The following is a 12,882-nucleotide window of genomic DNA, read 5'->3' on the forward strand; positions in this document are numbered from 1 at the left end:
TGCTTGTAGAGTTACAATTTTTATTTCCTGGAGAGAGAACATTATGTGTTAGCTTGGTGTTGTATTTGCCCACTCCTGTTACTGATGGCAGTTCTGCTCTGATACTCAAGAATTGTGCTGGAAATGAAAGTTACCTATCTATAACCAGAGCTCTTTGAGATGGACTATGTATATTAACATTCCTGGGTGCAGCTCAGACAGTGGAATCTTTTCATAGCAGTGCCCATTAGAGTGCTCATGTATCCCTCCTACCTCTTCCCCTTGCATTCCTGAATATTCTGAGGGCAAGGTTATAAAAAGGCATATGGTACCTTTTGCTACTTCAGTTCCTTTCACCACTTTCTCAGACTCAAGATTCTATTAAGATTCCAAGGAAGAGGAGAAATTGGGTGGGGAGTGTCCATCTCGGAGGACAGGTAAGTAAGAGGATACTCAAAGAAATGAAGGTTACTATTCCATTTATGGAGTTCTGCTTGCCAAACTATCATATAAGTGGGAAGGTAGGACTTTGAGTGCTAACTGAAGCCAAAGCCAGGTAGCAGTGGTTTGTAAATGTACGTATAGAACTCCAAGGAGCAGCCTTTTAGAAATGCAATTGTAACATGGCTAAGGTATGTTATGGAAGTGGTGTGTGACCTATTGCCAACAAGAGATAGAATGGATGCTTTCCTCAGTTTGACAAATGTGAAAGTTGGATACCACCTTGGGAACGAATCTAGGGCTATGGCTACACTGGAGCTTTACAGCGCTGCAATTTTCTCACTCAGGGTATGAAAAAACACCCCCCTGAGTGCAGCAAGTTACAGCGCTGTAAAGCGCCAATGTAAACAGTGCCCCAGCGCTGGGAGCGCAGCTCCCCTCTTACAGGTGGAGTACCTGCAGCACTGGAAGAGCTCTCTCCCAGCGCTGGCGCGCGACCACACTCGCACTTCAAAGCACTCCCGCGGCAGCGCTTTGAAGTTTTGAGTGTAGCCACGGCCTAGGATTAGAATAGAGCACCATCTTATTCTTGTGAGAGAGAATGAATGGAAGATTAGCCAGAAAGAGCATGTAGTTCATTCATTTGCCTAGCTGATGTTATGGCTACTGTGAAAGCCATTTTAATATATAGAAGGAACAGAACAGGCTGCTGTAGGTTGAAAGGGAGGCTTCATTAGCTGCATAAAGACTAAATTGAGATGTCATGCTGGTACTGGATTTTTTTTTATTGGTGGATACATATCAGTAAGTCTCTTCATAATTATCTTTCTGGGCCTGATGGGTAGCTTTAGCTGCTAGGTGAACTTTCAAGGATACAGAAAGACCTGAAAGCTTTAATTGAAGCAATTATTCAAGAATAGACTAAAGTGGTGCCAGTGGTAGTGTTTAGCTGTTTTGATGTGGCGGGGTGGGGGGACAGAGTGGGGAAGAGAAGTGCCTGGGGATATCTGCAATGACTCATCCAACCTTCTCTTCTTTGGTGGACAGATCTGAGGATAACTAGCAGGAGCCTTCCTCTTATTCCAACCTTAGAGGCAGAAACCATTTTTGTTCTTTGTGGAGCCGGCACTGGATCCGTGCAGTGCATTTGGGCTTCCACAGTAAAGGTTGGTGCAGTGCAGATGGACAATGTAGAAACAACTGCCAGTTCTGGAATAATCTTCAGATTTGAAGTGATCTTCAGAACTGGGGGATGACTCTTAGGCAGGGATTTTCCTTGACCTGACATCTTAGTCTTTGATTTAGGAACTGATGTTTTGATCCAGATCCCACAGATCGGAGGAGGCTCCTGAATAGGATTTGGCCCTGCTAACAGGAGTTGCCTTGTCTTGCACTGTGTTTCTCGGAACCAAAGTAGACCAATATCAAGATTTTTCAGAGTTCAGCATCGACTGTCTGAGCACTTAAAGTTTAGATCAGGTGATCTGGGCACTGGCTGCATTGAGGTCTTAGATCCATATCCTGGGGCAGAGATCAGAACTTTATGTATAGTGTTTTTCATCTTCTCACTCTCCAAGGTGTCAGAAGCTGACACTGGCCTTTTCACCTTAGATGCAGGACCCATTGGATGAGTATGAGCCAGGAGGTTTTGCAGTCAGAGCTGCTTGAAGCAATAAGGTTTGTAGCCTCTTCTGGTGCTCCTTGTGTAGTTTTGGAGAGTGACCCTCTCTGCAGGCCAAGTATAAATACTCTACAATAGGCATCATATTCCAGGAACACTGCTGGACAAAAGCACACCTTATGAAGTCACATCTCTTAGTTTTCAGATCTGCCATGGAACTGGAATTGAAGTCTCAACTAAGAACAAAGAATAAAAAACAAGTTTAACACTATACTAAGCTAAGGCACTGCATTTTTAGAGAATGATTTGGGTGTGATGGATCCAGAGAGATTCATGTCAGGCTACTGCCTAGTTAAAAGAAACTGAAGTGGTAGAGGGCACCCTGCCCCCTTTATAATAGCCTTGCCTTCAAACATTCTGGAATGCCAAGGAGTGCATGAGTGCTCTAACAGACACTGCTATGAGAAAGTTCCAGTCTGCCGCACCCACTGGCGTATCCCCAGAGTGGGAATATGCTGAGGACTTGCTATAACCTTTCCTAACAAGCTCTTGGGGTAAAGATTCATCAGTGTTTCCAACTTGGATGCTATAACTTTTCTGACCATACTGGATTTAAGTTCTATAAAAAACCCAAACTCTTTGTTTATAAGACCTGTGCACTGAATCTTTACTTTGCTCTACTTAAACCATTGCTTCCCTTTTTGTGCTTCATTCTAGCTCTTCATACATTTTGGATGTTTCCTCTTTCACTCAAGACAACTCAGCATTTTTGTAGATTGAAAACAGTCCTGTTTGTGCATAAGAGAACGTGTTAAAGTCAAATCAGTACTTTAACTCGCGTTAGTGTCTGAGTTACCTCTTCACGAGTCAGCTCAGATATATCTGGCTTCTGCGGGAGCAGGAGTCATGCCTATTATGTATTTGTTGTGACTTCAAAATAGACTGGGCATGCTCTGCAGTTACCCACTTAAACAGTAATCTTGAAGGATTCCCTTTGTATTTAACAGAGAGTGAAGTTTGCGTGGTGCTAGGCATGACCTTCACTGTAAAATATATCAAACATTTAATAGTAAGTTATACAAATAAAGTGAAATCTATCATTGTACACAGTTTAATAATAGAAGAGCTGGCTTGCATTTCATGATTTCTAAATTGTAGAATGTTGCAAGCTTGAAACATATAGGGTGCCAATTTATTCTAAATGGCTTTCCAGATAGTTATGTCATTGCTCATTTGCAGTGGAGCATTTTACACAGCATAGAGTATATCTAGAGTAGACCAGTGGTCTCCAACCTTTTTACACACAAGATCATTTTTTGAATTTAAGGGCAACCCAGGATCTACCCCCACCCCTTCCCCGAAGCCCCACCCTGCTCACTCCATCCCCCCACCCCCGTCCATTGCTTCCTGTCCCTCACCCTCAATCACTTTCACTGGGCTGGGGCAGGGGGTTGGGGTTGTGGGGGATGCAGACTTTGGGCTGGGGACGAGGGGTTTGCAGTGTGGGAGGGGGCTCCGGGCTGAGCCTGGGGCAAGGGGTTGGGGTGAGGGGTGCAAGCTCTGGTAGGGAGTTTGAGTGCAGGAGGGGACTCCGGGCTGGGGCAGAGTGTTGGGTGCAGGAGCGGGTATGGGGTGCAGGCTCTGGGAGGGGGGGTCAGGACTGGGGCAGAGGGGTTGGGGTGTAGGAGGGGGTATGGGGTGCTGGCTCCGGGAAGGGGCTCAGGGCTGCGGTGCGGCCTCCCGCTGGGCAGCACTTACCTCGGGCGGCTCCCGGTCGGCGGCACAGTGAGGCTAAGGTAGGCTCCCTGCCTGTCCCGACCCCACACCGCTCCCGGAAGGGGCCAATGCACCCCTGGAATGAGCGGGGGGCATGTAGCTCCGCACGCTGCCCCTCTCTGCAGGCACCGCCCCCACAGCTCCCATTGGCCAGGAACGGGGAACTGTGGCCAATAGGAGCTGCGGGGGCAGTGCTTGCATGCAGGAGCAGCATGCAGAGACCCCTGCCCCCCCTTGGGGCCATGCTGGCAGCTTCCAGGAATGGTGTGGGGACGGGGCAGGCAGAGAGCCTGCCTTAGCAGCAACCCCACTGCCCCCCCAGAGATCGCGATTGACTGGGAGAGACTCTAGGATCAACCGGTTGGTGAGCACTGGAGTAGACTGATCTGTGCTCCTAGTTTTTCCAAAATCCAAGGTGAGATTAAATATGAGCCAAAATGACACATTGATTTTTGAGAATTAAGTGGCGGTTTGGTTCACAATTTGCTCCTAAAACATTATTATTCTGCCTGTTAAACAGTGTAGTGTGCTGGACATACTCATTCTAGGGTACTTCATAATTTTGTAGCATTTAAATAAAATCAACTGAGTTCTACCACTTAGTATGTTTCTTTTCATATTGTTGAAGATAAACTTGAATTTTAATGGCTGTTTCATGCAGAATATAAATGTCTAAAATGCTTGGTGGTTCAACTAGTTACCCAGCATACCTATGGTACTAAGTAGAGTTCAGGGCATGACCAATTTTTGTCTGTGTAAATAAAATTAATACAGTATTTAGAAGCTGTATTTTGTTCTCCCATGCTGCAATGATTTCAGTTAACTGAATGCCAATCTAAGGAAGCATACAGCCAGGCAATAGGAAATAATTTATTTCAAGTAGCTACAGCTGATATTATATAAAACACAACAGGAACATATAAATGCATATAAATTATCTGTGAAAGAAATGCCTCAGTCCTTAACTCTTGTAAGGGTGTTTTGGTAACTAAAACTAAATGTTTTTCTTTCTAGGTATCTACAAGCATAGCTGCCTCAACCGAAGTTGAAGCTCGAATCTTTTGGCTTGGACTGATTATCTGTCCAGTTATTTGGACAGTGTTCTTTTTTAGCACTTTGTTTTCCTTGAAGTTGAAATGGCTGGTAAGCATGGGGTAACTCCATATGAGCTGTGGGTGATAAGTGCAGTGAAGGGGAAAGGAGCAGAAAAACCAGTATATTAAAAATATAGTTTAAAGTTAGATTCCATAGAAAGTAAGAATTTAAGTTAGAAGATTAAAATGATAGCTTCAAGAAGTTGTAGAGCAGGCTTCTGTTTTCAAACCGTGAGACATTTTGCTGACATTGACCGTCTACAGTCAGGGCCTCCCGCAGCTCCCAGTGGCCGCGGTTCGCTGTTCCCGGCCAATGGGAGCTGCAGGAAGCGGCGGGCCGCAGGGGCTGGGAATGGCGAACTGCGGCCACTGGGAGCTGCGGGATACTGTGCCTGCAGACAGTCAATGTCAGCAAAATGTCTCATGGCCTGCAATCAGATTACCCTGATGGGCCGCATGCGGCCCGCAGGTTGCCCACCATTGGTGTATAACATATGCTTGAAATGAGGCCTTTTAAACTTCAGTTACCATTACTGGTTCCAAAATAAGATTCTGTTTTCTAGAAAATGTCTGGTACTTTCTTTGGAAGAGAGTACGACCAATAATATTAATTTTCTTAAGTTCATTAGACAGCTAGATGGAGAAGTGCAAAGTACTATACTTAGGAAGGAAAAATCAAATTCACAGCTACAAAATGGGGAATAACTGGCTAGGCTGTAGTACTGGTGAGAAGGATCTGGGTGTTATAGTGGATCACATGTTGAATATGAATTGACAGTGTAATGCAGTTGCGAAAAAGATTAATATTCTGGGGTGCATTAACAGGAGTGTCATATATAAGACACAGGAGGCAATTGCCCCACTCTATTTGGCACTGGTGAGGCCTCAGCCAGTACTGGGCGCCACACTTTAGGAAAGGCTTGGACAAACTGGAGAGAATCCAGAGGAGAGGTTTTATCATTTTTGTGGCTGTCACCGTTCAATCACAAAATAAGCACTATTTTTTCCATACATTGCGGAAAAAGTAACCATGTAACTTTTCTAAATTGTTTAGAAAACCTGACCACTGAGGAATGGTTAAAAAAACGGGCACGTTTAGTCTTGAGAGAAGACAACAGAGGGGGGAACCTGTTATGTCTTCAGATTTGTTAAGGGCTGTTATAAAGAGGACAGTGATCAATTGTTCTCCATGGCCACTGAAGGTAGGACAAGAAATAATGGGCTTAATCTGCAGCAAGAGAGATTTAGGTTAGATATTAGGAAAAAAGCTTGGATTATAGGGATAGTTAAACTCTGCCAAGAGGTTGGCAATCCCCATCATTCAAGGTTTTTAAGAACAGGTTAGACAAGCATCTGTCAGGGATAGTCTAGATATAGTTGGTTGTGTCTTATCGCAGGGGGCTGGATTTGATAAACTCTCGAGGTCCCTCCAGCAGTCCTACATTTCTGTGATTCTGAAAGCTGCTGAAGGTGACCTATTAGAAAATGTTTACCAAATCGTTTTGTGGTACTAAAATTATGCTTTCTGCAAATGTTGGCATATCTTCTAAACTGTACTCTTAAGTCTTTCATAAATTTGCAAATTATTATAGAACTTCCTTTGTAGGTAAAGGGGTAGTGGCATTCAAGGTTAAATATATTAAAGGTCTTGTAAATAGCTGGTAGTGAGAATTTGGCTATGAATGTCTTAAAATGAAGGGAACATGACTGTATGTAGATTTAAAGCACTGACAAAATGGGTCAAGCTGGAAGGAGTGAGACCAGAGCTGGGAGGCGGGGAACTGATTTCCATCCTTGAAATGTAAAGTGAGACTTCCTCCTCCTCCCCCCCCCCCCCCCCAAAAAAAAAAGGCTAATCTGTCAGTGGCTAGGGAGAGGTGTTACTGGTTATTTAAGCTTCCTAAAATGCAAGCTTTATTATTTGAAGGTAAATTCCTTTTGATATTACTTACATTAATCATCATTATCATTTTGTCCATACTAAGTTGTTGATTGTCTATAGCCTCTTAGAGAGACAAGTTGGGTGAGGTAATACCTTTTATTGGGCCAACTTCTGCAGGCTCTTGTGATAGCTGGAATCTCCCTTCAAGCTGCTAACTTATATGGATACATCCACTGTAAATTAGGAGGGAAAAAAAGCATCAGCAAAGTAACTTCGAGGTTTTTGTCACAGCAGATGTTTCAGAGGGTAAGTATTAAGCTTAGTTATTATTCTCAATAGTCTCATCATGTATGTGTTTTCCATAGCAGCTTTTAAGGAATGAGGCATTATGCTGATTTACACTTTGATAGACATGATTGAGGAATGCCAGGTTGTGCTTTATAGTGAGTTGTGTTCATCACATATACATCTAAGTGGACCTACAGATTTCCTGTGCACGAATAATATCAGCGCAAAAGTCTGTCAACACTTTTAAAGTCTCAAGCTAGTGGTCTCTCTTTCTGAAATGCAAAGTTAATGTTTAATCTGAAAAACCAGTTTGGGAATTGTACGGTCTAACTGCTGCACTGCAAAAGAGTAAGTGTGACCTGAGAAGCCAAAAGGACCCATTGACAAGGACTGCTTTGCAATAAATGAAGGTTTTCCTTGAAAAGTGGCCTGTAAAAAGGGCCTATAAAATTGTCCTGGTATTTGTTCGAGTTCTGTTCATGGTTTGGGGTATGGTACAAAAAAATATCTTGCTGCTGCTACTACACTCTTTTCTTTTATGGATGTGGATGGCAAAGACCAACAAATCAATTTCTAGTTTTCCAAAAGATGCAGAATTGAGTGGCTTAAGAAAATAAGCACCATTTTCCCCCTACATTGTGGAAAAAGTGACCATGTAACTTTTCTAAATTGTCTTGTGTGCATGCCTGAGGTATAAGACAATTAGACAATGTGTTTTATAAAAAACCCATTCTGTGCTGATGTATTACCTCCTTGGAATAGTTAAGATTAAGATTTTGTAAAGTACATTAGAGGTGGCAGCAAAAATGATTGAGGAATGATTGCAGTAGATGTTCTAGATACTAATGCTGGAGCAGCGTTAGGTTAGTAGAACATCATCTTTGGATTTCATGTGTTCATTCTACAGGAGAGACAAGAAGAAATTCAGGGTATGGATGTCCTGAAGGATATGGAAATACATAACCACTAGGTGACTGTAAGTTGAGGACTGATATTGGAAAAATGGATAAGCAATAAGGCAACATCTATTAAGTAACACTATTCTAGAGCATGAACCCTGTCTGAACAAGAATAAAGAATTGCTTGATCAAAACATGTCAAACTCAGATTTTTAGTGACAGAGTTCCTTTGTTGCAGTTATAAGCTAACACCTTAAGATAAAAAGGCAATGTATTCAGGAAGGAAAATTTCAATTTTTACTTAAAACAGGCCAAAGTATCCTACCATGCAAATAATTTCTTGCTTCTGTTTGAGAAGTTAATACAGAGTTTGTTTGTTAATGATTGGGGTCATTTTAAACATTAAGATAGAGATTGGGAATTCTCCAGAGGATTTCTGATCTCTGGGTGTTTCTAATACTCAGTTCTGTGATATTCATACTATATAGATCAGGCAGCATAATTTCAGAAGTGTAATAAAAAAGACAACTGCAGTTTTCCTACAGTATGTGCTACTCATTTCTCAGAGTTTGGGCTTATTTCTGGCATAAAGGAGGGAGGTCTGGAATCGGAGATTGGGATCATAGAATATCAGGGTTGGAAGGGACTTCATCTAGTCCAACCCCCTGCTCAAAGCAGGACCAATTCCCAACTAAATCATCCCAGCCAGGACTTTGTCAAGCCTGACCTTTAAAACCTCTAAGGAAGGAGATTCCACCACCTCCCTAGGTAACCCATTCCAGTGCTTCACCACCCTCCTAGTGAAAAAGTTTTTCCTAATATCCAACCGTAACCTCCCGCACTGCAATTTAAGACCATTACGCCTTGTTCTGTCATCTGGTACCACTAAGAACAGTCTAGGTCCATCCTCTTTGGAACCCTCTTTCAGGTAGTTGAAAGTAGCTATCAAATCCCCCCTCATTCTTCTCTTCTGCAAACTAAACAATCCTAGTTCCCTCAGCCTCTCTTCATAAGTCATGTGCTCCAGCCACCTAATAATTTTTGTTGCCCTCCACTGGAATCTTTCCAATTTCTCCACATCCTTCTTGTAGTCTGGGGCCCAAAACTGGACACAGTACTCCAGGTGAGACCTCAACAATGTCGAATAGAGGGGAACGATCACGTCCCTCGATCTGCTGGCAATGCCCCCACTTATACAGCCCAAAATGCCATTAGCCTTCTTGGCAACAAGGGCACACTGTTGACTCATATCCAGCTTCTTGTCCACTGTACCCCTAGGTCCTTTTCTGCAGAACTGCTGCCTAGCCACTCGGTCCCTAGTCTGTAACAGTGAATGGGATTCTTCCATCCTAAGTGCAGGACTTTGCACTTGTCCTTGTTGAACCTCATCAGGTTTCTTTTGGCCCAATCCTCTAATTTGTCTAGGTCCCTCTGTATCCTATCCCTACCCTCCAGTGTATCTACCACTCCTCCAAGTTTAGTGTCATCTGCAAACTTGCTGAGAGTGCAGTCCACGCCATCCTCCAGATCATTAATGAAGATATTGAACAAAGCGGGCCCCAGGACTGATCCTTGGGGCACTCTGCTTGAAACCGGCTGCCAACTAGACATGGAGCCGTTGATCACTACCTGTTGAGCCCGACAATCTAGTCAGCTTTCTATCCACCTTATAGTCCATTCATCCAGCCCAGACTTCTTTAACTTGCTGGCAAGAATACTGTGGGAGACCATATCAAAAGCTTTGCTAAAGTCAAGGAATAACACATCCACTGCTTTCCCCTCATCCACAGACCCAGTTATCTCCTCATAGAAGGCAATTAGGTTAGTCAGGCATGACTTGCCTTGGTGAATCCATGCTGACTGTTCCTGATCACTTTCCTCTCCTCTAAGTGCATCAGAATTGATTCCTTGAGGATCTGCTCCATGATTTTTCCAGGGACTGAGGTGAGGCTGACTGGCCTGTAGTTCCCCGGATCCTCCTTCTTCCCTTTTTTAAAGATGGGCACTACATTAGCCTTTTTCCAGTCATCCAGGACCTCCCTCGATCGCCATGAGTTTTCAAAGATAATGGCCAGTGGCTCTGCAATCACCTCTGCCAACTCCTTTAGCACCCTCGGATGCAGCGCATCTGGCCCCATGGACTTGTGCTCGTCCAGTTTTTCTAAATAGTCCCGAACCACTTCTTTCTCCACAGAGGGCTGTGCTGCCCAGAGCAGCAGTCTGGGAGCTGACCTTGTTCGTGAAGACAGAGGCAAAAAAAGCATTGAGTACATTAGCTTTTTCCACATCCTCTGTCACTAGGTTGCCTTCCTCATTCAGTAAGGGGCCCACACATTCCTTGACTTTCTTCTTGTTGCTAACATACCTGAAGAAACCCTTCTTGTTACTCTTAATATCTCTTGCTAGCTGCAACTCCAAGTGTGATTTGGCCTTCCTGATTTCATTCCTGCATGCCTGAGCAATATTTTTATACTCCTCCCTGGTCATTTGTCCAATCTTCCACTCCTTGTAAGCTTCTTTTTTGCATTTAAGATTAGCAAGGATTTCACAGTTTAGCCAAGCTGGTCGCCTACCATATTTACTATTCTTTCTACACATCGGGATGTTTTTTTCCTGCAACCTCAATAAGGATTCTTTAAAATACAGCCAGCTCTCCTGGACTCCTTTCCCCCTCATGTTATTCTCCCAGGGGATCCTGCCCATCAGTTCCCTGAGGGAGTCAAAGTCTGCTTTTCTGAAGTTCAGGGTCCGTATTCTGCTGCTCTCCTTTCTTCCTTGCGTCAGGATCCTGAACTCTACCATCTCATGGTCACTGCCTCCCAGGTTCCCATCCACTTTTGCTTCCCCTACTAATTCTTCCCGGTTTGTGAGCAGTAGGTCTAGAAGAGCTCTGCCCCTAGTTGGTTCCTCCAGCACTTGCACCAGGAAATTGTCCCCTACACTTTCCAAAAACTTCCTGGATTGTCTGTGCACCACTGTATTGCTCTCCCAGCAGATATCAGGGTGATTAAAGTCTCCCATGAGAACCAGGGCCTGCGATCTAGTAACTTCTGCTGGTTGCCGGAAGAAAGCCTCGTCCGCCTCATCCCCCTGGTCTGGTGGTCTATAGCAGACTCCCACCACGACATCACCTTTGTTGCTCACACTTCTAAACTTAATCCAGAGACTCTCAGTTTTTCTGCAGTTTCATACCGGAGCTCTGAGCAGTCATACTCCTCTCTTACATACAATGCAACTCCCCCACCTTTTCTGCCCTGCCTGTCCTTCCTGAACAGTTTATATCCATCCATGACAGTACTCCGGTCATGTGAGTTATCCCACCAAGTTTCTGTTATTCCAATGACTTCATATTTCCTTGACTGTGCCAGGACTTCCAGTTCTCCCTGCTTGTTTCCCAGGCTTCTTGCATTTGTGTATAGGCACTTAAGATAACTCGCTGATTGTCCTGCTTTCTCAGTCTGAGACAAGAGTCCTCCCCTCTTGCACTCTCCTGCTCGTGCTTCCTCCCAGTATCCCATTTTCCCACTTACCTCAGGGCTTTGGTCTCCTTCCCCCGGTGAACCTAGTTTAAAGCTCTCCTCACTAGGTTAGCCAGCCTGCTTGCGAAGATGTTCTTCCCTCTCTTCGTTAGGTGGAGCCCGTCTCTGCCTAGCACTCCTCCCTCTAGAAACACCATCCCATGGTCGAAGAATCTGAAGCCTTCTCTCCAACACCACCTGCGTAGCCATTCGTTGACTTCCACAATTCGACTGTTTCTACCCAGGCCTTTTTCCTGCACAGGGAGGATGGACGAGAACACCACTTGTGCCTCGAAGTCCTTTATCCTTCTTCCCAGAGCCACGTAGTCTGCAGTGATCTGCTCAAGGTCATTCTTGGCAGTATCATTGGTGCCCACATGGAGAAGCAGGAAGGGGTAGCGATACGAGGGCTTGATGAGTCTTGGCAGTCTCTCCATCACATCGTGAATCCTAGCTCCTGGCAAGCAGCAGACCTCTCGGTTTTCTTGGTCAGGGCGGCAGATAGATGACTCAGTCCCCCTGAGGAGGGAGTCCCCGACCACCACCACCCTCCTCCTTCTCTTGGGAGTGGTGGTCGTGAAACCCCCATCCCTAGGACAGTGCATTTCATGCCTTCCAATCGATGGAGTCTCCTTCTGCTCCCTTCCCTCAGATGTATCATCTACTCCACTCTCCGCATTAGTACCTGTGGAGAGAACATGAAAACGGTTGCTCACCTGTATCTCCATTGCTGGTACATGGACGCTCCTCTTTCTTCTTCTGGATGAGGAGAGCAGAGGAAAGGCACATTTGAGAGAGATGTCTGGCAACACAGCACTTTATTACCTAGTGAATTAAACTCCTACAAATAAATTAAAGCCTGAACACTGACTTATTTCCTTGCTATAAATCAAGTAGGCAGGAAGCTCCCTCAAGTCAACTCATTCTGTTATGCAACCACACAGTCAAGTTTATATTGATTTAAATTTGAAAACAAATGCAGTTAATTTTCCCTTGACATTTACCCTCTAATTTCTTGTATTATAAACAAGGAAACTAATGTTAACTTGTCTAAGTAAAAAAAAGGTATTAATTTGTTCCTACTAGGCTGAAAGTTATTTTTCTTTTCCCAGACACTCTGATCACAAAAGAGGAGACAATCCTAAATTTAAGTGACTGCACTCTAAATATGGAACTCTACTAATCAAAGAAAAAGATGTCCAAGTGATCTTATCCAATGAAACACAGCATGGAAATGCACACTACAATTAATCCTCAAATGAAGAAGGCTTGAAAGTACTAATATTTAAAAAAAGAGACTCAGGTAAATGTTCCAATGAAAATATGTATTTAATGTATAAGAGTTTCTGAATAAAGTCTATATGTGAACATCTTTGGAGATTAA

The 12,882-nt window shown here is 44.0% G+C and overlaps 1 protein-coding gene across 1 annotated transcript in view; it reads left to right on the forward strand.

Annotated features, from left to right (window-relative positions):
- The window catches only part of TVP23A (trans-golgi network vesicle protein 23 homolog A), a 28,360-nt gene extending 15,494 nt beyond the window's left edge, over positions 1–12,866 (forward strand). Inside the window, exons 5-8 of the mRNA XM_034784634.1 lie at positions 4,832–4,960; positions 6,971–7,099; positions 7,989–8,057; positions 12,611–12,866. Coding sequence (XP_034640525.1) covers positions 4,832–4,960; positions 6,971–7,099; positions 7,989–8,051 — 321 coding nt within the window. The 3' untranslated portion in view covers positions 8,052–8,057; positions 12,611–12,866. The remainder of the gene's footprint in view (positions 1–4,831; positions 4,961–6,970; positions 7,100–7,988; positions 8,058–12,610) is intronic.
- Positions 12,867–12,882: the final 16 nt, after the last annotated feature.

This window comes from Trachemys scripta, chromosome 10 (assembly GCF_013100865.1).
Source record: "Trachemys scripta elegans isolate TJP31775 chromosome 10, CAS_Tse_1.0, whole genome shotgun sequence".
In the NCBI taxonomy this organism is placed as follows: Eukaryota; Metazoa; Chordata; order Testudines; family Emydidae; genus Trachemys; species Trachemys scripta.